Below are 27,965 nucleotides of genomic sequence, written 5' to 3'. Positions count from 1 at the left end.
TATTTGAAAATGGCAACACATTCATATCATTGATCATTGATATGCAATAATAGATTTGGCCTTTGGAAATGCTAGAAATGCCCTTTATTAAAACATAAAATCTCACTGTTTAAAACGTAAAATTTGGGAGGAACTAAACAAATGTACATGTAGGCAAGTTTGGATAGTTACCGTAACGGTTCCTTAAATGATTTCGTCAGTGTAGTTTTCTGGATCAAATCTCTTGCTGAGACAACAAAATATCTAGCAGTCTCCTTTAGCTGATCTCTCTATAATCATCAATTAGATTCTGGACGAATGTGTCACTTTCTTTGTATCTTCACGATTCTCTTCTCAAGTCTCTGCAAATCAAACCATATTAGAAATAGCAAACCATTACAAAAATTATAAAACCGATCATGAAATTAAATCACAAAAAGCATTCAAAGTTTAAAAGAGATTCATAATCAAGTGAGTGTATGCCAACGTTTTTGGTTTCGGTCTGCAAAAGGGGCCGAAATGATACTTCATTCCCCCTGCTCCCAGTTAATCTAGTAATAAAAACATTTTTGATCAATAACATTCATAATCACCTAAATTTGTTTCCCAAACTGACATGGCTGCATAAGGAGAAGGAGAAACTGTAGACATTTATATCTTCTCACTAATACCATAGCTAATAAATTCGTGGATGGCAAAAATTTGGTACGAAAATTATTCGTCAAAAATCCAAAAATTTGGATTCTAATTAGTTTAAAAATTTGGCCCAAAAAAACGAAAAAAATGTCAAACATATAATTCGTATATATAATATAAAAAAATTCAATCATATTTTGTTGCATTATAAGTTTAGAAAGTAATATTTTGACTAAATTGTAGTGTGTTTTTTTCATTTAAAATATAAGACCTTATTATTCGGCAATTATAAGCCTGCATCATAGAATTCGAGTATTAATCCTTAGGTTTGAAACATTCGCCTTATTATTCGTATTATACAGAAAAATATATAAAACGTATATAAAATGGAGTATTACTAACTATGTCTAATACTTGTACAGACACTTAGTCCAATTCTGTTTTGAGAGGATGAATGGACGATATTCATTTTCTTCAAACTGTTAGCATTACCAACATAAACCTCACCAAGTCCATTTCACTGTTGCTTCCTTCAAGGACTCAATTCAACACTTCTAAGTTGCTTCAACGCACTATCATTACAAGACTCGTATTTGACAATGTTATTCCATGTTGAAAGAATAATTGCCCCTACGGGCTACGGTGTGTCTAATGAACAAAGTAATTATTGAACTGAATAGAACTTCTTTTAAAAACATGTAGAAGGTATCTACATATTGCAAAAACTTGGTCAAACTTCATGTCTTCATGTATACCTGGAAAGATATATGAAGCTTTTGCATAGGTTATGATTTGGGACTTCATACAGATGTTTCAGACTAGGAGTCTAGGACATGAAACAGCCAAACTGGTTAAATACTTACTTTCATTGGGTAAATACTGAGAACAACAAGTCGAATTATATTATAAATGCAGCAAACTGAAATCAACATCGCATAGCTTAACAAAAAAGATTAAGAATCAGTACCTCAAATAGAATACTCCGGAAATCGAATTGTCCCATTAAAGACCCTCACTCTTGGAAGAACAAATTTATACCCTTAGTGGCCCTGCTTCTAACCAGAAGGTCTTCGGGTTAATAGGATGATATCCTTTCCACGTAATCGTCATTCATCTACAGATCTCCATGAAATATTTACAAGGGTGAATCACCAAATTTTAGTTTAGAGAAGAATTTGTCTACATACAGAGCTTGCTTTAATCCTACTACCACAAAAGAAAAATATCAAAATGAAAAAGATTATTTAACACCTTAACTTAAGAATCAAATAAGAATAAGAATAAAATTTCATACCACAATAGCCTCTGTGATTTGAGCACCATACTGTTCCGCATCCCTGCTTATTGAATTTCACCACCTACTAAGAAAAAGCATATTGAACACAAGCAAATTTATGCAAATGGACATAAACACATTATGCATAAGAGTATTAACTTTCTTCGAAAGAAACTAATCTAATACACTACGGCATCAGATCACTAATACACTTAACTACTTACGCATCAATTATTAGTACTACTGGAAGAATACTATAATATTTTCCACCCCAATCACTAGTGGAACAAATTAACACTACCTTAAAATCATTGACCAAGTGTGGCAAAATGTAGTAATTATCTCAAGGAGTCAAATGAGATCCAGTGAGTATAATGGATGACAATCGATTTAATTGCGAATACAAAAACATGTAGAATATCGAACTCAAGTCAGATGCTAATGGTCCTTTACGTTCAGAGTGCAAGACATAGTCCAGAACAATGCTTAACCGAGCTTCACAAAGAGGAAGCACGATATCTCGGCTCTAAGCCTAGTTAGTGCTAAATGCAAGCTTACAACCAAGTCAAAACAAACCAAAAGATCAATAAGTAAGCCTGATAATGAAGAAATTTTATCCTATACTCCATTTTCGTAGCAACAGTAGGAAACCAAAAGCTGAATAACTAAACAAATATGTGCGTATTAAATTAGAATAAGACATAATTAGCAAATCGAATAATATCCTTTTTCTCAGATATAATCCCTTAATTGTTGCATGAAGAGCAATACATGCATATAAACCTCTGTGGGATTGAGACGAAAAAGATTAATTGATGTCAACACGATACCTTAGTTCTAGGCTCTTAGCAGTCAAGCGACATATCTGAGGAACATCTGACTGCCTCTGATGTTTGGAACAGTTGAAAGAACAACTAAGCTGTTGTTAAACAATTCTTCTCCGTCGAGTCTGTTACTGGGGTATAAGCATTTCAAAAAAGATAGATTGTCAATAACAACTATTAAGTAAAGTTAAATATAAGCAAGGACCATGAGTATGAGAGATATTATTTATCTGTATACAGTCAAGCGTGAGCTTTTCCAACTCCACTAGCACTCCAAGATGTTTCCCTCCCGAAAATCCTTGATCAAAGTCTTCAGAATATTCTTAGGTTCAGAGCGTCACACAAAGCCAGAATCATGGGCTTGTGAGGAATTATAATTTTCACATAATCTGCAGCAAAGAGTTCATTAAGGACAAAATTTATATATTATTTAAACTATAAATATGTAATATAATGTCAATTCATACAAAAGAGATATTACTTGAAAAACAAAATGACAAGGGACCAGCGTTACAATCTTCGTTTCAGTTGCATCAGACATCAGTGACTCACGGACTTCAAGGTCGATAAATGGTATGAGATCACCATCACTTACTGACTGCATCATAACATACTTGAAGTCCACTTCCAGGTGAGATAACCCGATAAAGTGAGGAAAACATGTATATAACATACATAGATTTTACCAGCCACTACTCAATATTATACCGAGTAGAATATTGCTAAATAGTTCAATGGAGCGGGCCTTTGTCCCAGAGTCGGGAAATCTGCAGGTTCAACCAAAAGACCAAATATTCATGGAAGTTAAAGATTTTACATTCTAGGTTCATATAGGGTAAAGAGTAATAATGCTTATTAAGGAACCTGCCCTTAAATGACAAGCTTGGAGGTCTATATAGTAGATATTTTTAAATTCCTAGATGGTTGCCTCTAATATATTCTACAAGCATGGGGATCAACAAGATATAGTGTTTAGAGGCAGCTCTTGTCTACCTCCTTAAACGGGTAGCTTTTTAGCACTTCACACATTTAATTTTTTTGTATATTTCCTTTAGATGTACAGACCAACTTATCCTAGATCAAAGTGAAAAGATGGAAAATGTAAACTACTAAACTATTATCTGAACAAAAATGCGTGCAGATGTATATACTATATACCACCGCTAAAGGCAAGTTACCGCAAGATATCCGACTCCTCTCTCACCAAGTTCTTCTCTATCTCTTGTTAGTGGCACAAGTCACCACCATCTAAGCCGCATCCAGCACAAACTCCTAAGCTTCAACTCTCCTCATCATCTTAAATGTAGAATTATTATCTTCACTGGAAAGCCTCCTTTGCTTTAATAGTTGCTTAAACTTGGTGGTTGAATTTGTTGAGTGTGTCCTGCTAGCAGCACTGGAACATTCTAGAAACCATAGAACCAGACAAGAATTAAGCTACCACTTCTACATAATCGCACAAGGCTATGTTCCCTTTCACCGATCAACTTGGGACTTGCCATACTTACTACACGTTGGCCACTGTCTCGTTGACGAACTCAGACCAGGTTGACTCTTTTGGTATCCACCTATTGGTGCGCTTTTAATCAAATAGGTATCTATCACACTTAAAGCAAGCAGACTTAACAAATGCTTCTGGTAATCCCTGGATAACACCTGCATTAATTCTTACTCAGAATGTACATTATGTAAATTCTTTTTACTAAAAATAAATAAATGTGCATCGTTTTAACAAAAAAATGTGTCGATATCTTCTGCAACATTTATTCAATATAAATAGGATAACAAATCTTGAAAATTATTGTGTTCCAAAAAATAAGAAGAGAAGAAAATGAGGCCTACTGTGTTTGCTGTAGTTAACTACAACATCAGTCCAAAGCAAAATTTTGAAAGATTTGGGATTAATGGATGGGATGCCAAATCAATTTCGGACAAGATAGAATCAACTGATTCGTTCAGGGGAAAAAGTACGTAGAAAAAAGAAAGCCAAAGAAGTATCTAGTTTAAATATTATTGGCTGTCAGGAGTCACGCGCACTCACGATATGTCTGTGTTGTACATCTGTGCATGTTTTTCTTAAATTCCTTTTCCTTTACCTTTAGTGGGAAGACATCAAACAACAGTGAGATTTGTGTTTCTCGTTTAACGGCCATGCTGCACATTGTATCCACTTTGTTTCTAATTCTCTTCCTTATCAAATCTATTGGTTCTAGTCCACATCACCACATCACATAAATAAAGTTGATGTTTTCCAAGTGATATAAAATATGATGATGTTCAATAGACTTGCTTGGTCGCGAGACACCTGCAGACATTCAATTGTCCAAAAAGGTGGGGCATTGCTGAATTCCAGTAGGAGAGCAATTTCATAAGTGTTAACTGCCAAAGGGCAGAGATGCATCATACCATCATAGGAGAAGAACCAAACCGATAAATCACTGTTACCAGAAAACAAGATAACAATAAAATTGATTTACAAATCAAGGCATAAGTAATACACAGAGAAAGAAGAATTATGTATACCTTCATCAAATGCCAGAGAATAGTTCCTTATAATGCTGAAGCATGTGCTTGTTAACGGTTGGTGTCTTTGCAGAAGAAAGTCAAGAAACAAAACCAGTTCACAGTTGTATAATAGTACCTAAAAGTGCAAGCAACTTCACGTATTAAAAAGTGTACTATAGAATCAACAACCTTCTTCGCTAGTATCTGTAACACCATGAGTTGCAAGCCAGAGTTAGGTCAAAGCAGCATTATAAAATAAAGGAGTAGATTGCATGATAATTTTGACCTCATTATCACAAACCTTTGTATCTACATCCAGCACCTGCTTGGTTATTTCATCAAGGGTTCCTTTGACGTCTCACCATTTCAATTCCTTTAGAAAATGAATCAAGTGAGCAATTAGAAACTGCATGATAAACTTCAGAGAACTAATTTACCCCGTCAAATAACTGTGAACCTCCATCAAATGACATCGATGCTGTTTTCCATGCTTCAATTATGTATTACTAACTAATTTGTCAAGGACGAGGCGCAAGGCGTTAGGTTGGCACCACCTTAGGAACGCCTTTGACAACGTAGACTAGTAGAGGAAACTGAAGGCCTCACACTACGATAGCCATTGGAAGTAGATTTTGCAGTGCTATCCACTATGCCCAGGGATTGTCGATGCGTACATCCAATACATAAATTTCTCTCCTCCTAAATAGAGTGACAATCTCAATCCTTATCCTAGAACTTTGATCCCAAATTGGTATTTTTCCTAGACAAAACATAGAAAACAGATATTTATGAATTTCCTTGGATTAAATGGCTTTTAAACTATTGACAGATAAAATAGAGCATATATAACTTACTTAATACTGATGCATTCTCACTCCTCTTCTAGTACTTTGAGCCAAACTTGATACTTTTCGAAAAAAATACATTATTGACAGATATATTTTACTTTCCTTCCATCAACAGGCTTGTAAAACCATTGATTAATATTTTATTTGTATCTTGTCAACATTGTATACGCGCAATATGGATTGGGTTGAGAAAGTGTTCAAGCTTTGACTAGAAAGATGTGAGACCAGCCCACTCAAGCTTTACCGTGTATAAATTCCAAGACAAAGATAGAAGTCACAAAATCAAGTAAAAACTTACAGAAATGAATTTGCATAATCTAACGAAGAAAAGTAACCTTACTTTCATACATCACTCCTTTTTCCTCTTCTCAGTCCCGAAGAAGAAAAAGAAGAAGAGAAAAATAAAAATCATCAGTGTCATTCTATCAATCCAGACTGTCTAATAAGCAAACAGCAAAATAGTCGGGAAGGAATAAAGAGTGATGAAGAGTTACCAAAACCGCAGCGCAAACCCCCTTTTTTGTGCGTGTCTACTAACCTTGACAACAACAAAACCTGTCTTAATTGGATCCAAATGGATTTGAACCATCAACCTCTCAATAACGAGCGCTCTAACCATTTTGAGCTTATGAATCCATTTGTGAAACACATTGACCAATGTATTTGCACCAAATATGTGCTAGATAGTCTTTATATAAAAACAATATGGACTATAATGTAACTGTCGCCTTCTGTCAAGATTGGCCTGACCTTATTTACCTCCTCCTTTGCTAACCTTTGCTCCACTCTGCAAAAATCACCAAATAATCATCAGCTCCCTAAATGTCATAACATGCTCGCCCTTGAGAGAAGTAAGGTAATAACAGAATGGCAAGGGCCTCACCACAGTTGAAAAGGACACAAACCACAAAGTACAGCTCAAACCCAAGCAACTCCGATATAAACTCTAAAGTATAACAAAGCATTAGATCAATACAGTAATGGTGGATGTGGTGGATTGTTTCTTTTGTACCTCAAGATCACACCCACCTTCCATTTTTTTCTTCTTCTGCTTTGCTTGAACACCAAGTGAATGTGCTTCACATCTAAAAGAACTAAGAAAATGTGACAAAAAATTAAATCAAAACCATATACCACTACTTACCATGGTTAAAAACTATGACCTCCTTATGTGAAGTATCTGAAGGTTCTCTTTTTAATGTTCCAAACATCACCCAAACAAGAAGAGGAGCCTGAATGTTCATAATAATAGCAGTATGATAAAAAAACATATATAATAAAAAAAAAAAAAAAAAAAAAAAAACATATAAAAAGAGAGAGAGAGAGATAGGAAGGGAACCACCATTTCCAAATCAAACACTATTGCATATCTTCGTATATCGACACGAACCATGTAAAGGCAAGAATTTTTCCTGCTAATATTATTGAATTATGTCCTAAACCAGCAGTAACTTATTTGACTCCGTTCTTCAATACTAACAACCAAGACACAAACTGAAGACATTAATTGAGATTTGACCATATCAACAGACAGCGCCTAGCAAGCTCAACATATGCTTCAGTAGTGTCGACTCTAGAAACCAAAGTGTTCAATATAGTACATGAGTATTAGATATGAGTTATGTATACAAAAAAGATAACGACCTCAAATACAAAGAATAGTACATATAAAAAAGAATCTTACTATAACCTTTCCCATGTGTCAGACGTATCTTAAGTAGTTCTCCAGCTATTTTGAACCTTCCACAATTCACCCCAAAGAGCAGGATGTCCCCCAAAAGAAAAAGAATTAGTAAATCAAGACCAATGCCTACATTGTAATAGGATAGGTACGCTTAAGGTAAACTACAATTACCATTGGTAAAGAGAAAAAAAGATGCCTTATTTAAACAACGGTTCATCAGGGATATCTACATAGCACATATAGTAGATGCCATTCCATTATCAGAAACTTTAAAGTCGATAGCTTCAAAATATAGATGGATAATATTATAACTTAGCAAATACATTTGGACTTAGTTGACAATAAATGCATCGGTGGGTTTGCAGATATTATAAAGTAGGTAAGTATCCGTGTGCAATCAAAGTTATCAACTTTTTGTACTTAGAGATGAATGAGTTTTACCAAATCCCTAAGTTATCGATGTTTATTAACTTTATCAAATTTCTCATCTTCTTGGCTTAAACCTCCAGTCCACCATAGCTTGTGTTACTGTCCACCTTCTTCGCTAGTATCTGTAACACCATGAGTTGCAAGCCAGAGTTAGGTGAAAGCCGCATACAAAAAAAGGAGTAGATTCCATGATAATGTTGACCTCATTATCACAAACCTTTGTATCCACATCCAACACCTGATTGGTTATTTCATCAAGGGTTCCTTTTAAAACCTCACCATTTCAAGTTCTTTAGAAGATGAATTGAGTGAGCAATTAGACAATGCTCAACTTAAGAGAACAAATTTACCCCGTTAAATGACCGTGAACCTCCATCAAATGACATCGACGCCGGTTTCCCATGCTTCATTTATGTACTACTAGCTAATTTGTAAAGGACGAGGCCCAAGGCGTTACGTAGCGCCTTGGCACCACCTTAGGAACGCCTTTGACAATGTAGACTACTAGAAGAAACTGAAGGCCTCACACGATGAGAGCCATTGGAGGTAGATTTTGCAGTGCTATCCACTCTGCCCAGGGATTCGCAATGCGAACATCCAATACAGAAATTTATCTACACCTAAATTGAGTGGTTATTACTTGATGAGCACAATTTCAATCCTTATCCTAGAAGTTTGATCCCAAATTGGTATTTTCCCTAGACAAAACATAAAAAACAATATTTTTGAATTTCCTTGGATCAAATGGCTTTTAAACTATTGACAAATAAAATAGAGCACTTGTAACTTACTGAGTACTGTTACCTTTCCCATGTGTCAGACATATCTTAAGTAGTTCTCCAGCTATTTTGAACCTTCCACAATTCACCCCAAAGAGCAGGATGTCCCCCAAAAGAATGCCTACATTGTAAAAGGATAGGTACACTTAAGGTAAACTACAATTACCATTGGTAAAGAGGAAAAAAAAAATGCCTTGTTTAAACTAAGGCTCATCAGGGATATCTATATGGCATATATAGGAGTAGTGCTACACAAACCTACTTTTTAGACCTATTGACTCACTATTTGGATAACGTTGATTTGCATTGCAGTATCTCTATGTAAATCAATGATTATGACTAGTAGGTCAAATAATAAGTGGGTCGGTCTAGGATTACTGCACATTTAGTAGATGCAATTCCATTATCCAATTGCACATACAGTTGAGATGATTCAGCGGTTTGGGCATCAAAAGAGGGATGTACTTCAAGAGCCACATGGGATGGTGGGTTGGTTCTCAGCCATGTTAAATTCTAACCTACTATTATGTTCAATAAAAAAACACATTAAATTAGGATTGAAGCAAAGTAAAATATTTCTCACAAAAGAAGAAAAAAGGCATGATAATTAATTAGCTTACAGCAGATTCGGTGAGTAATTGTTGATTCTATTATTGTTGTTGTTGTTGTTCGCTTATTTCCTACGCTATCCCGGTTTGCTGAGTTCAGTTTCTAGGGTTCCCCTCGGCTATATTGAGTTGTTTGGTTTTGTTGACTTAAGCAAAACAAGTAATTTATTATAGATTGTGAAAGTGAGAATGCATTCTCAACCTCAAAATAAGCCATATGATCCAGCTCGAAAAACGGAAGCGGTAGAGATAAAAGGTCTTCAACCACAATAACTTGTAACGTTCTTTTTTATCATTTTTTTTTGTCTTTTAAATTAAATGGGATTTGCTCGCTCCCTTCCTAACCTTCACTCTGTTTTCACTTTCCAGTTATAGGAAAGAAGTACTATAGATCTGTTGATTCTATTGTTGGGAACAATTATCTGAAAAAGAACAAACTATGAATAGAAGAAGGTGAGGCACGGATCGGTACGCTCTCTTTAAGGTTGTTTTACACATCGACCAAAATATCGCTGATATATCCGATATATCACCGATATATATTGATATTTTGGTACACTGACATCAATATTTCCGATATATATCTACCGAATATAGAACTTTTTTTTTTCCGATATATATCGGAATTTCCAATATAATGATATATATCGACCGATATATATGATATAAATGGTTGACTTTGACCGATATATTGTTAATATTTCCGATATAATAGACGATATTTCCGATATAATCGACGATATTTCCTATATATCGACATACAAAACAAAATTTTGACTAGTCACAAAAAAAATAGATATATCCGATATATATCGGTTTTTGGGTACACCGATATATTCATCGATATCGATATTTTGGGCATTGGTTTTACATCTGTTCTTTTTTGTGCAGATAGACCACACCGAACTCCAGGATATAACAGTCAGTTATCAATCTTTTGTGTTTACTGCACTTAAACAAAGAGAAAAAAGGACGAACAACAAGATTGATATTATGACTGCCCAAAAAACGTAGCTTAGAAAATAAGGTTTTGCAGATGCTGTATAGGCTGTTAGAAGAGGCGTTTATATAGAGAGAGGAAAACGGTGTAGAAACGTGGAGCACTACTAAATCCGATTTTGTAGGGAACTGTTTCATTTTCCCGATAAGGACTGGAGTCCACTAGTCCACTACGTTTTTGTTTCCTAATCCATATCCAATTATGTTTCCAAACCTATTATGAAACAGTTCAGAAAAAAAGTTTACCAAAAAGAAGATAAGGGATCAAAGAGCCCAAGCCTAAACCACGAGCCCAGCCCGGTTCGGTTCGGCGCGCGTGTAGCTTTGTGTAAGTACTCCCTCTTAATACAAAAGCATTTGTATCCTAAGGGCACCCCCTTAGTATGGGGCTTTCACTTATAAACACTACTCACTAGTGTTTCCTCTCTAATGTGGGACAAAAGTTTTTTACTTAAACTACTATCTCACAAAAAGGTCAAGATATCAAATCACCACAAAGTCACCCCAACTTTACCACTTGTTTTATTGAAAATAACACAACAATAGAATAAACAATTATGAATAATTGGTAGTTTGCGAATAATGGTGAACCTGTGAATCAGAAGGAATATGCAAGTATTATTGGTAGTTTGAGATATGCTACAGATTGTACTAGACCTGACATTGCCTATGCAGTAGGTATTCTTTCCAGGTATACTAGTAATCCTGTTGAGCATTGACAAGCAATTGGCAAGTTAATGAGATACCTAAAGAAAACCATTAATTTGGGTATTCATTATCAAAGATATTCTGCTGTTCTTGAGGAGTATACAGATACTGATTGGAACACTCTCTCAAAATACTTTTAAGGCCACCAGTGGCTATGTGTTTAGCATTGGTGGAGGTGCTGTATCTTGAAAGTCCAAGAAGCAGACCATTATAGCACAGTCTACCATGGAGTCTGAACTGATTGCTTTGGCTAGTGCAAGTGAGGAGGCTGGTTGGTTACGAGATCTTCTCACTCATATTCCAGTTTGGCATAACCCGGTACCAGCCACTTTGATTCATTGTGATAGCACTGCTGCTATTGGGCGAGTCCACAGTAAGTTTTATAATGGTAAATTACGATAGATTTGTCGTAAAAACATAGTAATCGCCGGGATTTTATATCTAAAGGTGCAGTGACTATTGATTTTGTGAGATCTGATGATAATCTAGCAGATTCATTTACCAAAGTTTTGGCCGGAGAAAAATTGTGGGCTACTGCCAGGAGTATGGGACTGAAGCCAATTGAAAGATGAACATCTATGATGGTAACCCAACCTAGGGACTGGAGATCCCAAGAACTCGGTTAAAAGAGAAGAACAAGTTATAGAATGTTGGTTGTGAGACATGCATTGTTACTTATCTGTCCAGTAATTGGATAGTAAAATGTATGAGATCCTGAAGCGATGAATAAAGGTTGAGTTTTCTGGGAAAAACTCTTAATGAAGTTCTATGGTTCTAATGGGCGGAGTGCATAGTTACAGGAACACTCTTGATAGACTCACCTAGTGACTGTGAAAGTACATGCCGCTTTCTATGAGAATGAGGGTTGATTCTCTAGATCATTCACGAACCAGGATGAAAACACAAGGCCTTTAATGTGCAGACATGAAAGGAGAACACTGGATGTGTTATGCGTGATTCTAATTTATTGTATACTCAAGACCTAAGTTTAAGACTTAGTCACTTATGACTTTTATACTTTGAGTAATTTTCACTACGTAAAGGTTTAAGTCGTGGACATCTTAATCTATGCATAACATGTTAAAACTGATATTGATTGCCCTTAAATATATTTTATATTTTGTTTTTATAAAAAATAAGTAGGGGATTGTTGTGTTATTTTCAATAAAATAGGTGGTGAAGTTGGGGTGGTTTTGTGGTGGTTTGATACCTTAACCTCTTTGTGGGATAATAGTTTAAGTAAAGAACTTTAGTCCCACATTGGAGAGGAAACACTAGTGAGTAGTGTTTATAAGTGAAAACCCCATACTAAGGGCGTGCCCTTAGGATACAAATGCTTTTGTGTTAGGAGGGAGGACTTACACAAAGCCACACACGCGCCGAACCGAACCGAACCGGGCTAGGCTCGTGGCTTGGGCTTGGGCTATTTGATCCCTTATCTTCTTTTTGGTAAATCTTTTTCCCTGAACTGTTTCGTGATAGGTTTAGAAACAGAATTAGATATGGATTGGGAAACAGAAACGTAGTGGACTAGTAAACTCTAATCCTTATCAGGAAACTAAAGCAGTTCTCTACAAAATCGGATCTACTAGTGCTCCACGTTTCTACACCATTTTCCTCTCTCTATATATAAACGCCTCTTCCAGCATCCTATACAACATCTGCAAAACCTTATTTTCTAAGCTACGTTTTTGGGCAGTCATAATATCAGTCTCGTTGTTCATCTTTTTTCTTCTTTGTTTAAGTGCAGTAAACACAGAAAATTGATAACTGGCTGTTGTATTCTGGAGGTTGGCGTGGTCTGTCTGCATAGAGATGAATAGATGCGAAACAACTTTAAAGAGAGCGTACCGATTCGTGTCTCAGCCTTCTTGTATTCACTGTTTGTTCTTGTTGCAGAAATTATATTCCAATAGATCTGTTCGAAGCTTCTAAAATTGAATCCCGAGTTTTACATTGGATGGAACTATAGAAAACTTGTTTTTGAACATACTCTACATGGTGAAACTGATCGAGAATATGTCAAATCTATCGTAACAGAAGAACTGGAACTTGTAGGTTTGAATTTATTACTCTTATAACATTTTTGGTAGAATTTATGTCTTTTGTTTTAATTCTGAAAAGGAATATGCAGGTGAAGACAGCGCTAATAAAGAATACCAAGTCTTATGGAGCATGGTATCATAGGAAATGGATTTTGAATAAAGGGTTGCTGTCTTCATATGATCAGGAAGCTGATGGGCGGAACTTCCATGCTTAGAACTATAGGAGGTAAGGGTGGAATTTGAGCCGAGGGCTCGGAGTTCGGCTTGGGCTTGGCTCATTTAAGCTCGGCTCGAGCTCGCTTGTTTAACTATATGAGCTGAGCTCGAGCTCAAATTAAAGCTCGTGTAACAAATGAGCTTGATGAAGCTCGGCTCGTTTAGCTCAAATAGCATATTTATAGTGTAAAATAACCGAGCGGCTCGGGCTCGGCTCGAGCTCGCTTGTTTACTATATGAGCCGAGCTCGAGCTCAATTTAAAGCTCGTGTAATTAGCGAGCCGAGCTTGAGCACGGTAAAGCTCGGCTTGTTTAGCTCAAATTCCACCCTTAATAAGAGGCTTTGGTTGGGGCAACGTTCCATAATGTGCCGTAACTCTTTCATTTTTGCTATCCTTTTCCAGATTTGTTGCTGCACTGAAGAATGTGCCGAAAGAAGAGGAGATAAAGTTCACAACAGAGATGATATGTCACAATTTCAGTAATTATTCTGCATGGCATAATCGTAGGTAAAATTTTGTCTTGCCTGGTTTATGTGCTTCATTGTGTTCTAAATTTTTTAACTTCTAGATCTTATTCATATTATTATAAATAACCCCTCAGCATATAACACCATAGTCAATTCTATATTTCTCCCTTACACAGGGAGCAGTCAATGTAGAATAAATAATGTATACTATATGTGTCAGGTTCTCCAGCTGCAGTTCTGCAAACTAACACTCTTGCGGTGTTAAAAGTTAAAACCAACAACAAACAACTCAGAACTTAAAGTCAATAGCAAACCAATGCCAAATATCATTATAACAATATATGGACAATTGATTTTCACATTTTCGTCAAGTCTGTGCCCGGGGGAAGGGTGCTGTTAGGATTTTTGGTGTTTGCCCCGTTTTAGACCCTCAGTGCCTTTGAAGTAATATCTCAATCAGCTTTGTGCTTTTGGAGCAAAATGATTAACATACTATCAGATTAGTTGATTCTAAGAGGTATAGGCTTAGCTTTTTAATCCAGTGTGTGCACTGAGGTCGTTGTTGTGAAATCTGTACCTACATGGTCTATCAGAGGTTCTTACAAACTTTGGGTTTTCTTTTGTATAATGCCGCCACTAGACTCCTGCCACTGTTGTCAATGCCACCATTCTGGACTTCTGGTCATCTTTTTCTCGTGCAGCCAAGGTTGTCATAGCAACGTGGTCCACCTAAGGCACAAAGGTCTGCTAGCGCAGTATGGCGTATGTCACAAAATAGTGTATATATGTATATATATAATCATCTAGTCGGGGTTGATCTAACCAGCCCATCGTATGTTTATGTATCTGTTTTTGTCTATGTTTGTGTGCCTGTTTGGCTTTTGTTATATTTATACTTATCGTTAAAGAGGTATGTTGCAGTGCCATTCTGTCAGAGTTACTGAAGCAAAAGGATGAAGGATTCAGTTTGGAAGAGAAGGTTTTGAGAGAAGAGTATGAGCTTGTACATGGAACTTTGATGGAGGAAGATGTTCAGAGTGGTTGGTTTTATCATCTCTGGCTTCTGGAAGAAACCGTTGCTCCATATGCTCCTGTCCTTGTTTCTTCTTGACCAGTTGATGGTTCAGATCTGACTGTTTCGTTTGAAAACAACATGGATGGTTGCCTGTTGCCTACGTTTCCTCTCATTCTTTATTTCAATCAACCTGTAGAGGGCTTAAGCACTTCTAATGTACAATTGATGTTATGTTCCCTATGGAAGATCTTACTTGGAGGCCACTTTCATCAAACAATTCAAAGAAAGCACAGACTTGGGTAACATTCCTGAAATTTCCTCATACAGAAGATGATTCTTCAAAAGCATATCCGGTTGAGGTTAGGATTGACATTCTCAGGGTATTGTTTCTTCAAGTGTTTCCAAGTTCCAACTACAGTTTTCCTTCACAGTTTGCATTTACAGTGAGTCTGAAGCATACCAAATTGAAGAGTGCCGAGGGAGTTGTGGGTTTGAAAATGTTGAACTGGAGTGATGGCAGTTTGCATACTTGTCATACTTATTTGGACTTAAGTCTGATGTTATCCTTGGGTCAACCAAGAATAGGCAAGGATCCTGAGCGAACAACTTCAGCGTGGCTTCTAGAAACTTTAAATTCCGAGATTGCCGTCTTCCAGGACTTCTTTTTCTGGTATATTGGTTTTCCATGTTTATGTCAGAACTTACAAAAATTCTACTATTACTTAGAATCACAGGCTCATGAGGTTTATTTGTCAGTGGGAGGTCCTGCAGTTAAATCCTTGTCTTTGTGAATTCGAGTTGAATTCTCCTCCCATGTTTTTACTGCCCAAGTGACCACTTTGCTTGTCAATAATATGTGTGTGTATGTAACCCGAAATGACTTGCCGACCCAAAAGTGGACGTACAAAATGAGTTAGTAGTGATTTATGGAAATGATCGTCATGTTTGGGGAGATCTTCACCAAATATCAGACAATAACTCCTTGTGCAGGTCCACTTTTGGGTTCGGAATTCAATTTGGGTTGTCATTTAGGTGTTTCACGGTATCCTGACTGTGCATATAATATGGAGACCGTCTTGTGAATTCCACCTAAAGTAGACTCCAAAAGAGGGGCCGACTACAAGATGAATTGAGGTCATTCTCAGGAACAACGAAATTCCTTCGAAGTTATTCTCTCTGAGGTCACAAGATGGAAAAGAGCTTTGTGATTTGGACATGCATGAAGGCAATTTTTAAGGAGCAGGCCGGTGGTAATATGGTGCCAGAAAGATTTTAGTCATTATGGCGTGGACTGTGAAGTGACACCAAAAACTGGCATCAATGACCAGGTATGCTGCATTATAGGTTTCCCTATGAGAATATGATGGTATATAAAGTATAATGTAATTGTTCAAGTGATTGTTAGAGTTTTAGTGCCAATAGAGCTGGATGATCTGTCTGCTATGGTATACAGCAAGCCGCCTAGGTCTTGTATAGCTCCGTTATATGTCCAATTTCCATCTCATTGATTAGATCAAGGACCAAAATATTGATATCGGTTAATATATCGGATATATCTATTTTTTTTTGTGACCAGTCCAAACTATTTAAAATATCAGAAATATTATATATATCAGAAATATCGAAAATATATTAGAAATATCAGATTTATATTAAAAAATGGTCAAAAAGTCAAATAATATATATCGGATATATCAATTATCTCGGCGATATAAAGTTATATATCGAAAATTTTGATATATATAAAAAAAAAAGGTTGATATATATCAGAAATATTTCGGTGATATTTTGATCCATGGATTAGATTGATTGCTTTTCATTTATGTAAAACTATCACATGATTATGAAAACATTTCACTATAATTACGTTAAAAGTATTAACTTTTGGAGTAGGGATCCAATACATACTAAGTAGGAAGTGGCAATCCTAGTAAGTTATTCACAGAAAATTTTGGCATTATTAACAGATGATATGAGATGATGCTACACCAACATCAGAGTTGTTTCAGAAGCTGATGTCATTAGCTAAAATGTGTAAAGATAAAAAATAAAAACGCAAGATAAACTGACATTTAGACTTGAATTTTGCTACTTAAAAATAGCACCAGCGACAACAACAGACACATGGTAATGTCTCGTCCTAAATTAGTACAAGGAAATAAATCAGATTTGGTAAACGAAGCTCCAATCGTAGAACCTTGGGCAATTGGGCAATGGGCATGGTGACCCCTTCCAATCGTATTGGGGTAAAGTTTGTGGAAGTAGATCAAAGTATCAAACAGATATGCAATCATAATCTAGATGACCGTGGGAAACTTGAAGGTGAATATCAAGTTTATAGCTATACACGAATTATTTTGCACGACAAAGACGCCCCATGTGATTAGAGTATTCCCAATACAGATGAATATCAAGGGGATGTGACAATATTCACCTCCAAATGGTCAAAAACTTTTGCCCAATACAAATGCAAAGGTGAATATCAAAGTGACTATTTTTCCAAATCAAAATGAGATTGAAACCTTCAACCGAGATAGTAGCTGAGTTAGGAACTTTGGACGGGATGTTTTATTCCGTTTTATATGTTTTTTTAAATTTTTTTCGGTTTTTTTTTTAGACGGAATGTTTGATTTTTTTTCCATCTCGTGTGTTTTTTCGATTTTTTTTTTTAACTTTAGACGGGATGTTTCATTCTGTCCGGCGCGTTTTTTCGACTTTTACATTCAGACGAAATCAAACATTCTGTACGAAAATAATAATCACATTTGCATTGGGCAGCCTCACCTTGCTTTTCACCAAAATGGTAGAAAAGAGGAAAAATAGAACTAACGTGGAGGTGAATAAGAGTGACTTGTATTGGGAATGCTTTTATGTATTTTGATAAGTTATTATTTAACATAAATCTAAGTAGGGTTAACTAGTATTACCCCTAGATGAGCCAATTATGATTTCCCTCTTACTAGATGGGGAAATTAGGGTCTTCCCCCTAAGTACACACAAAAAAAAAAAATCAATTTGGATTGACCATATTTATTTTGTGTGTATTTGGAGAAGAGACCCTAATTTCCCATCTAGTGGGGGAAATCTTAATTGGTTCATCTAGTGGGGGATAATATTGGTTAATACATCTAAGTACTCTATAAATTCATCTATTACAACCGCTGAACCGTAAGAAAATTAGACAAAGACATGCTATCATCAAAATATGTGATGATAGTAAACTAATCTGCATGATTAATGCAGAAGTACCAAAATAGCTACTTTAACATTACGTACTGAAACTAATCTGCATGATTAATGCAGAAGTACCAAAATAGCTACTTTAACATTACGTACTGACTTGGGTCTATTTGTTAAGTGGCTTTATCAGAGTCTATTCAGGAGACCCTATTCAGCTGATGGATTGAGCCTTCTACATTTTGCTATGCCAAAAACGCAATGCCATTCAAAACGGAGCCATAATGTGTTTCTTGTTTAGACGTGGCCTACACATTGCAACCAAGGGCTTGGCCCTAGGTAATGTAAGTCCAGCCCCTTCACTCATGTCCACCAGCTCGTCTCCAAACCTTTCCCATTCAAAACATTGAATCAAGGATCCCAAAGTCAATCCAACCATACGCATTGCCAAAGCCTCACCAGGACATCTCCTCCTTCCGAAACCAAATGGGATCAATTTGAATCCTTCTTTTTCACCTTCAACTCCTTGAAACCTCTCTGGATTAAACTTCATGGGCTCTTTCCATATATTTGGATCCCTATGAACGGCCCATAAGTTCATTAGGAGTATCGTGCCACTAGGCACATGGAAACCTCCCACATTGCAATCTTCAGAGGACTCATGGATCACTACTGGACCTGTGGGATATAGTCGAAGTGTTTCGTTGATGATGTTTTGAAGATACGGAAGATTAGGAAGATCCGATTCTTCTAATAGACGTTCCATCCCAACTTGTTGGTTGATTTCGTCCCTCGCCTTCTGTAAGAACTCAGGATTGTTGAGTAAAAGCGACATTGCCCATTCCATGGTCCCAGACGATGTGTCCGTCCCTGCTGTTAGCATAACCTGCACACAACATTTATGTAAAAGTACAAATCAAATTTTGCTAACCCAAATCCGGCGTAAACCTGCAAAGGGCCTGTACCCAAATCCATTGCACCATTTGACAGTTTGACTGTCTGTCTGTTTGTCTACTTGTATCAGCGAAATCACACACTTGGTCGGTTAGCCCAAGTCATGATACATAAGACCCAACCATTTAAGAACAAGTCAACTTTAATTGATGTGTTGAAAGTCAACTAACAAAGTAAATTTGGTTACTTCATGCAACCAAAAGCCACATAAGAATGTTTTCCTAGATTTTCAGATTTTGAAAGGAGACATACCGGACATTTTTTGTCACTGAGATTTGGGTTCAGACTTCAGACCTTCAAAATTTTAGTCCATTAATGATTTTGCACGATAGTTGAAAGTACGTTTAATCATAAAATGTTTGAAATCTTAGGTAGTTTATGAAAATAACATATAAGAGAATTATAGAAATTTACCCCTATAATTCCTTTGATGATTTTGTCCGTGTAGTATTCTGGATCAAGCTTTTGCTGAGAGAGCAGCACATCAATTAAAATCTTATTTTCTTCTCCATCCCCAGTTGTAAAACGATTTTTCTCTCGACGTTCATTTATTAGACTTTGCCAGAAAGTATCTCTTTGTTTGCCTGCTTTCACCATTCTCTTCTCAAGTCCTTGCAGGTCAAACCACCGCAAAAATGGCAAAAAATCACTGGCATTCGGCGCCCCCATTAAATAAAATGTCTCACTAACAGTGTGTCGAAACCGTTTCGCCTCATCTATATCGACTACGTTTTCTCCATAGTATTTCTTGCCAGCAATCATTTGCATCAAAATATTAAGCATCAGCTCGAAAAACATGGTCTTAAATTCCACCTTACGAAAGTTTTGTTATCTAGATTACCAAACAGTTGTTGGAGTAGAGAGCGGATTTCTTTGGCTCGAACACTAGAAAGTAACTGAAGTCTGTATGAAGAAAAATCTCTAGTGCAGTTACACGACGGAGGTTGCGCCAATGATCACCATATGAGGCCCAAACGAGGCTAGTATAATTATAACCAAGGTATTCACCAACAATGAAACGCGGTCTATTTGCAAAGGCAATGTCGTTCTTTGCTAAACATGCCTCGATGGCTGATGGAGATGAGACGAGGACGACTTTGCGAAATCCGTATTGCAGAAATAGAATTGGACCGTATTTTTTAGCTAGTTTTCCGAGTGTTCTATGGAGGGGCTTTTTTAGGATAAGGTGTAAATGACCAATTACGGGAAGTGGAAAAGGTACTGATGGTTTGTTATTCTTGCTTCGATGAAGGATTTTCTTGGAAACAATGATAAACAAAATCAAGAATGCAACAATATACAAGATTTCCATGCTTGGCGTATCTAGTTAATTCTGCTTGGAATGAAGTTCAAATTCTCGATTGGGATTGGACTGTATATATAGAGCCTTAGAGCTAGGAAGAAGTCAAATCGAAGTGATATGCCATAGAAAGTGAGAACTAGTGAAAGAGGGAAGAAGTTCACGTCAAGAGTTGAAGTCATCTATGATTTTTAAGTTGGTGAGTCCGCCTTTTCTGTTTCAAAAGTTTTCTTTATGAGGTGCCAGTCTTACCAAGGCAATGTACCGTGTCAAAAATGGTGTAACATAATGCCAACTATGCTGATTCATTGTCAACCACCTTAAAAATCAATCAAGTTGATCATGTATTGCGCAAACCCTACTGTATTCTTTGCTCACGAAACTATTTTATAAGATATCCTTGCACACTTCCTTGCACCATGTATGTATTAGCATATGACTAATTGATAATTGTGGTGTACGCAGAAATTCAGAAAGTCTTCAAGTTTTTATTCAATCGGTTCCAGATCTGTTTAGTCGGTAGTTGCCAAATAAAAACATATCAGTTTAGTCGGTATAGACTATAGAGTACTCCAAGTTAAAGACCTCTTAAATGCAGCTACAACTGGCCAATCTGACCTACCGTACCGGTGTTTGTGCTGAACTGCTGATAGAGATAGAGGATACCCTCATAACAAGCTAGCTACAATCAGTCGAGTCTTTAGAAATTTGGAAATGCATCACGTTGAGAACTGAAAATAAGAATAAAAACACAAAAATAAACCGGACTATGTAGTAGGTTAGTCAAATGAGCGGAGCGAAAGTTCTGGGCTTTTCCTCTCCCATCTCTCTCAATTACTCAGATTTGCTTTGTAAACACCCCAATATCACAGTTCTTTGCATTTAATTGTTTAACTTTTTGTATAAATGTTTGAAAAGTTTGCTGAGGGTTAAATTGGTTGTTTCTGTGTTTAGTGCACCAAGTTATCAATTCACGGATTCTTAGAGAAGTTGTCAGCACATTTATTGAAGAAAATCTCACATGAATGTTTTTTTTTTACGATTGATTCTGTTATGTTGGGTAATTTGAGTTTTTGTTCTTTCATGATATTGTTGCTTGTACATGGAATGAAATTGGTTGGTTTTTAAGAGATGGTTGGTTTTTTTTGTTTTTTTTTTTTTTTAAATGTTGTTTTGATGTTGGAATTTTTATATGAGTTCTTAGTGTGATTCATATCTCTGTTACGTTAACTCACTGTGATAACATTTCACGATCTAACGATCCAATTATTTACGTTGAGACCTTGGTTGCATTTGTCAGCCACTCAGCCATGTTTGATCGTGAGTCGGATTGAAATTGGTAGTATAATTATATTTGTCAATTTTCATTTGCATTTGAGATTGTGTTTGTCATTTTTTTTGTTGGGTGAGATTGAGATTGAGAATTTTAAATTATGACAAATTGAACACGAGTTGAGAGTGACATTCAATTGAACAACCATGGCATGTTCAGGGCCTCCTCACTTCAATGCAGTATACTTAGTTAAGATGGCGACTTCTATATTAAATGAAAAAAACAACGGCGACTTAATTAATGTATATATACATCGAGGGTCAGGTAGATTTAGACACAATTGCTTCTTAGAAAGCCGGATTTGTAGAATATATACACACATGATCTCTACCCCGACATGTGGTCAGATGCGCACCAAGAACACTCCCTTATATCTAGTTGATGCAACTGTGGCCGGACTCAGTGTTTCATTTAGGAGACTTCTATCTCAATTGCTTGTTTGACCCGTTTAAAAATTGACCATGAGTTAAGCTGTACAAGAATTGTCTCAGTTAGTGAAACGGTTTCGTTTGAGTGTGTGAGAATGACTAAACTCCATCACAGTGAGTTTCTTTGATCACTTCTTCTAACTTAATAAAACTAGATAACTGCTAAGCAGTGTGGGCGTGAGCAGAGGGTGGAAAAGAGAGAGAAAGATGGGTTTGTGGGTGGGGAGAGAGAGAGATTAGGATTTGGTTGAGAGAGAGAGGGAAGAAAGGAAAAAGAGAGAGGAAGAGAGAGCGATAGGTGAGGACAGAGAAAAACCTACCAAACTATTTTTTGTCCCACATACCTACACCCCTCCCAAAAAAGTTTCCGCTCACTTGATTGGATTTCATCTGCATTTCCATTGGTTCATCGATTTTTCCACATTCTTATCTAAGACCATTAATACTGAGTAGTTGAGAATGCTCCCAGTGATCCACGTCAGCTCCTCTTTTTTCTCTCAGACTGACACATCAGATTTTACCTAAAAAAATGAATTCTACGCCCATTTTTACGCCCTTTTTTTGCGATTTCAATTGTTAAGTAGAGTAGATAATAAGTAGATAAAAACCTTTTTTAAGTCTTATCTCTATTTTTAAATTTTATCTCCATTCTTACTCCTTAAATCTTATCTCCAACAAAACAAGAAGTTCTTTTTCATTTTAGTACCGTGTTTCATATCAAAGGCTTAGAGTTTCTACGTCTTTTTTTGCCGATTCAATTGTTCGTAACCCAAAATAGATAAAAATCTTTTTTATTTTTATTTTCTATTCTACATAACACTCCCAAACTCTCAAAAAAAAAAAAAAAATCATCTCTTCAAAGTTTTTCTCTTATTCATCTCTTCTTCCAAAACTTTCAATCCTCTTTGTTGGAACACTTTCAATTATCTTGATTTCCTTTTGCAGGCAATCATTTCGTTTTTTTTTTCCCTCCCGTTCAAACCCAGTCAGCAAACTAATAGTTGTCGTCTTTTCATTGTGAGAAACTGCACTGGAGTTACTACACAACCTTCTTCTTCAGAGAAAAAGCCCCGAAGAGAAGCTTCGTGCTATAAGAGAACTTTTTTCCTAAGCCTGGAAGCTTATATTGTCCCTTCTCACCGTGTTTGACTTTTTTTTTTTCTATTGTAACTTTGTTTTGAGTTCATATGATATGATCATTTGGATTGGATTTTGATATACAGAGTGAGTTTATTGCCGAATGTTTCACTCTCTCCCTCTCTGAAAAAACACAACAAACAACTCCCTCTTTCTCTCTCTAAAAAAAACAACCTTCTTCTCTTCCAACTCTGTAAACCCTAAAAATTCCCCATAATGGAATCACAGAATTTGTACTACAACACCCAAACCACCCAATTCACACTATAGAAACAAAAACCCAACGAGAATTTCGTCATTGAAGATTTACTCAATTTCTCAAATGAAGAAGAAGAAGAAATGATTGGTGGTGGTGATACATTTGATTCTTATTCAATTAATGGTAATGGGAATGGAAATGGAAATTGGTCAAGCGATTCTTCTACCATTACTGTTATTGATAGCTGCTGCAATTCTTCTTTCTCCCGGTCTCAAAATCATCAACAACAACAATAGAATTTCCTGATTCTTCTCAATTGTCGATGAACTCGTGGTTCCGGTAATTCTTCATTGTTTGAATATTTGAATTTTGAATTTTGAATTAGTAAAGTTTTTATGCGTGTATCTTTAAATTTAACGTCGGTTTGAATTATTTGTTTCTTTGAATTTAACGATGAGTTGTATTCATTACATGACATCATCGTAATTATCAAATTGCATTATCAAGAAACTGAAAGGTTAAGACAAAATTTAATAACTGCAATAATAGAATTTTTAATGAAAAATTGATGATGAACATACCTAATGGAAGAACTGGTTGTTGGGCATTGCTGGAAGAAACTGGATGTACCTGGCCTTGATTGCTATTATCCGTGGGAGACGGCATTTGCAGGACTTGCTTTGAAGATGACGGAGGTGAACGCAAAAACAGCTTTGTTTCCTAGCAACACCTGAATTCCATAGGTCCTTTCTGATTGGGGGGCTTAGGAATTTTGTCGCAGCTAACACACCTTGCAGATTGATAATTGGAGTTACCTTGAAAATGTCAAAGAGCCAAGCCCATAGTTATTTTGCTGCATCACATTCACTTTGGATAAGTGGTCTGTAGCAGCGGTAATCTCTTCTCTTTTCTTGATAAACCAACCCTTTAGCTTCTCAAACATTGTCTGTGTTTGAATTGGTATTAACCCTAACAGAAGATTATAAGAGCCAACCCAATTATCCCCTAACGCTTCGGTTGTATCCCTCAAATGTCCCATCACATTCTGTTAAGCCTCCAGCTGATTGACATCTGGTTTTCCAAATTGTATTGTTTGTTTTCTCCAATTCTCCCACATCCGGATCAATGCACGAGGTGTTGCATGTATTGATTTAGAATTGCCTCTCGGTCTCCATGCGGGGATGTTCTTATATCATACGGCTCACCCTCTAACTAGTGAACTTATATTATTGTTTTCAAATATTGGCTTTGTTTTTGAACTTAATGCGAAATTCAAAATTTGTTAAGCCAGTCCACTTTTAGAGGATTCGGCTTGAAAACATTTCATACATACCGCCTCCAAAGAAATTGGTCCATACACATCCAACCGTGATGCCTCCCCCCTCCAAGAACTATGCCTCCACCTCCTTCGAGGACAATGCCTCCACCACCATTAAAGCTAATGTCATCGACTCCATTTTGGAAGCCGGTCCGCGGATTTTCAAATCCTACCAAATCAACATCGGACCACGTTCCAAGTGTGTAAAAAATGATCCTTATTAAGACAATTATTTACACTCAAAGGATATGGCAAAGGAGCCGCGTTTTTCAATGTGGGGTTCATAGGTATGTGGATTTGCCGATAAGTCTGAGGAGCTTATGGTAATGGTTTAAAATCATATGTCCGCCCATTTTACTGCTCTTATTATGGTTACAAAGTAAGCGACTCTATGATGAAGTGAATGCTTGATTGCGTCGAATGTTATTCTGCTATAATATTTTTTGTTGCGTGGTAGACAAAACTACGATGTTTCTTGCAACCGCACACATAGCTCTTCTTTGGCCGAACTGCAGAGGATGCTCATAGTCCGATTAATTTCGAGCGACACCGTGGGCAAGTGGATATTTAAGAATAAGGATGAGTTCGAAATATGGTCCGAAATTAGCTAATACCAAGGCTTGCATGTAATTGTCCAAAGTGCAAGCGACCAATTGAGAAAACCAAGGTAACATGCTTATGACCTGCATATGTAATTTCAAGAGATTTGGCTAAAAGATTGTCATATAGATATATTCATTACTATGTAAGATGGGCAGCCAATCGGTTGTCAAGGCAAAAGGCAATCACGGATCTTAAAAATGAAAGGTAAGAGTTTCGAGAAGCCGGTGTACATACAATGTGATCCTATAAAAAAAAGTACACACAATGCATGTGTATCTGGAAGCGAGAACTTCGTTCACAAGCAGGCCCGGTTGCAGATAATTGAATCAAAAGTAGCGTTCTTAAATGGACCTATGCCTATGGATACTATTTACCCGAAATGAGCATGAACAAAAGAAGAGGCAGTTTTTGAGTTCCTTCAAGAACAGTGGAGTTTTATTTAGAACGGTTTCATCAATGTGCAGAAAAGAGTTACCGTTTTACCTTCATGGATATGACCCACTGGATATTTCAACGAAGTTCCGCACAAAGCTATGTGAGTGACCCGGATGACCCGTAATTACTTCAAGAACTTGGTTCAAAATCGGAGTGGCTGGTTGATGTGGACTCGGCATGGTAACCCGCACTCATAGTTTTGCAACCATCATAGCCCATTTCAATCCCTACTGCTGCAACCATTTGCAAGTTGTGCAACCAAGACGGATAAGAGTTCCAGTTCCTACTTCAAAATAAAGCCGGGCTATAAAGTGGTCACAATATTGGTGGTATAGACAAGTTTTTAGGGGTAAAGTCTCGGTCGGGTTTTAGTGTCAAGGGATTGATTGATGTGTGTTTATTTGGGATTGACATTTTAAGGGTAGTGTACATGGTCTGAGATCATATATTGTAGAAGTTACCGTTATGTAATAACTTTCTGTAACTTCCTATTCTATGCATGCAAATCATATTCGGATGTTTATCTTTCCATCAATATTGTATATGAAAATGTGAAACTCTTTCTCGGATATTCATGATTTCTTTACGACTTTAATCGCCTATGATTTTTTCATATAACGTAAAAATCTGTTTAAATATGGTGGAAGGTAGGAACAAGAAAAACTTAGAAAATCTATCAAATGTAATTGTAATGGTTTAATCAAGATAAGTGGAACAGTGGAAATTATGAAATGGATAAAGGTTTTTGAAAGGTTTATTTGGCAATTAAAAATACAAAAAAGAAGACCTTTAAGATCTGGAACAAGATAAATTTGTGTAATACAACACTCAAAATCCTCCTCTAGCCAAGTCATCCTCCCAAACACAGTCATGGACTTGCAACCTTTTCTGTAGTAATCTTGGCCGTGTAGCTCTGACTTTCGATTTTTCTGATTGAATTGCCACTTGGGATCGGAGTTGGGAGGATCTATAAATACCAAGAACCCTCGGACTATTCCAACGTCGGGATACCGAGGGCCCCAGTGAGCTACTACACTAAGACGACCCAAGTAGAAACCTACTATGCTCAATCAGGCATGCCAAATGCACAACCAAGCCCAAGCTCAAAGGAATCAGTTGACCATATATAGCCAATTGCAAGAACAAGTTCTTCTGGCGTAAATAAAGTATTCAAGATTAAGTTCTTCCGATGATGCTTTGACACGGTGCATATTCGCCGACTTTTTCAAACTCTTTGAAAAATATAATAGTTTCGCTTCTTTGCTGTTTTTCAGTTTTTCTCGCATTTTTTGATATAGAAGGTGGTTTTGGAATCGAGTGCACGCTTAATTCAACAAATACGGGATCGAGCAATCGCAGCTTTCGCATAGGAGTTCTACCGTGGAGAGGACACAAGGTTTTCTTTTGTAAAGTGTACAATAAACGGATTGGGGCGATATAGTTGGGAAAATTTTGGGGTATATTTTCAAGAGTGGTCTGTTCCTTCCTACGTGACTTGGATGGCATTATAAACCTTCGGGTTGGATGGATCGGGAGACCCTTCAAGGAGAGGGTAATGATCCTTCCCTTAATAAACTTCCAGAGTATAATTTATTTTCCCAAAAATTTCGTTTATAAATTCTTTTTATTTAGAACTAATCTCTCTTAAAATCTACGGACTGTGGTGGTTAGGGGAGTACAAATGCAAGGGAAGAGGAGCCGATTTAAAGAGGTAAGTGCCATGGGCCATATCATTCGTGAGATGAGGAAGCGAGACCATTTCTGGATAGGAACTTTAACAGAACTTTATTAATCGGAGACCGATGGCTACAATTGTAGTCCTTTTTCATGGTGTCACATTGAAAGGGTGATTCATTAAGTCCGGAGGGCATATGGAACCTCAGAGATTGTAGTGGATGGTGGTGCGCTTATTTTTATCCTGTTGTAAATTTCTTCTGTACTATTTTCTCAATAAATGGGAGCAGGTCAATTGTTATGATTGGTTTGTTAGCCATAACAATCAGCATGGTTTCAACTGTTAGGGGGGCAATTGGTATGTAATCCTAAGTGTAATACTACAAA

General features: G+C 36.7%; 1 protein-coding gene and 2 long non-coding RNA genes across 23 annotated transcripts; 1 reads left to right on the top strand and 2 right to left on the bottom strand.

The window, feature by feature from the left end:
- Window positions 1-38: 38 nt before the first annotated feature.
- Window positions 39-9,717, bottom strand: LOC147520678 (uncharacterized). 12 transcript variants are annotated; one of them, XR_015212779.1, is made up of 15 exons: window positions 9,581-9,717; window positions 8,986-9,081; window positions 7,098-8,879; window positions 6,952-7,014; window positions 5,522-6,855; window positions 5,239-5,424; window positions 5,122-5,153; window positions 4,812-5,020; window positions 4,224-4,371; window positions 3,894-4,121; window positions 2,954-3,104; window positions 2,722-2,846; window positions 1,910-1,976; window positions 1,583-1,737; window positions 39-341 (listed from the first exon to the last, which is right to left on the bottom strand). It is a non-coding gene; the product is annotated as an uncharacterized LOC147520678 (long non-coding RNA). The 12 variants fall into 12 exon arrangements; XR_015212781.1 differs by having other exon boundaries at window positions 2,722-3,104; window positions 5,522-5,593; window positions 5,775-6,855; XR_015212782.1 differs by having other exon boundaries at window positions 2,722-3,104; window positions 5,239-5,356; window positions 5,522-5,593; window positions 5,775-6,855.
- On the top strand, window positions 9,461-15,796 carry LOC147520677 (uncharacterized). Of its 10 annotated transcripts, XR_015212765.1 has the most exons (7): window positions 9,461-9,590; window positions 9,743-9,844; window positions 9,938-10,021; window positions 13,026-13,329; window positions 13,410-13,546; window positions 13,941-14,045; window positions 14,927-15,796. It is a non-coding gene; the product is annotated as an uncharacterized LOC147520677 (long non-coding RNA). The 10 variants fall into 10 exon arrangements; XR_015212767.1 differs by lacking the exon at window positions 9,743-9,844 and having other exon boundaries at window positions 9,471-9,590; XR_015212772.1 differs by lacking the exon at window positions 9,743-9,844 and having other exon boundaries at window positions 9,473-9,590; window positions 13,175-13,329.
- Window positions 15,797-18,327: 2,531 nt separating this feature from the next.
- LOC147520676 (cytochrome P450 81Q32-like) lies at window positions 18,328-20,502 on the bottom strand. Its single transcript, XM_086592190.1, has 2 exons — window positions 19,566-20,502; window positions 18,328-19,083 (listed from the first exon to the last, which is right to left on the bottom strand). The coding sequence occupies exons 1-2, from the start codon at window positions 19,947-19,949 to the stop codon at window positions 18,466-18,468; spliced, it is 1,002 nt and encodes a 333-aa protein (XP_086448316.1). The 5' UTR covers window positions 19,950-20,502; the 3' UTR covers window positions 18,328-18,465.
- Window positions 20,503-27,965: the final 7,463 nt, after the last annotated feature.

Source organism: Coptis chinensis, chromosome 2 (assembly GCF_015680905.1).
Source record: "Coptis chinensis isolate HL-2020 chromosome 2, ASM1568090v1, whole genome shotgun sequence".
In the NCBI taxonomy this organism is placed as follows: Eukaryota; Viridiplantae; Streptophyta; class Magnoliopsida; order Ranunculales; family Ranunculaceae; genus Coptis; species Coptis chinensis.
This window is presented reverse-complemented; position numbering and strand designations above follow the sequence as displayed.

What these genes read in the sequence shown, in the direction of transcription:
- LOC147520676 (XM_086592190.1), bottom strand. Translation starts at nt 19,949, where the DNA reads ATGTTTTTCGAGCTGATGCTTAATATTTTGATGCAAATGATTGCTGGC. An exon ending in TCATCAAAGGAATTATAGGG is followed by an intron (nt 19,084 to 19,565) that starts GTAAATTTCTAT and finishes TGTTGTGTGCAG; the next exon opens with GTTATGCTAACAGCAGGGAC.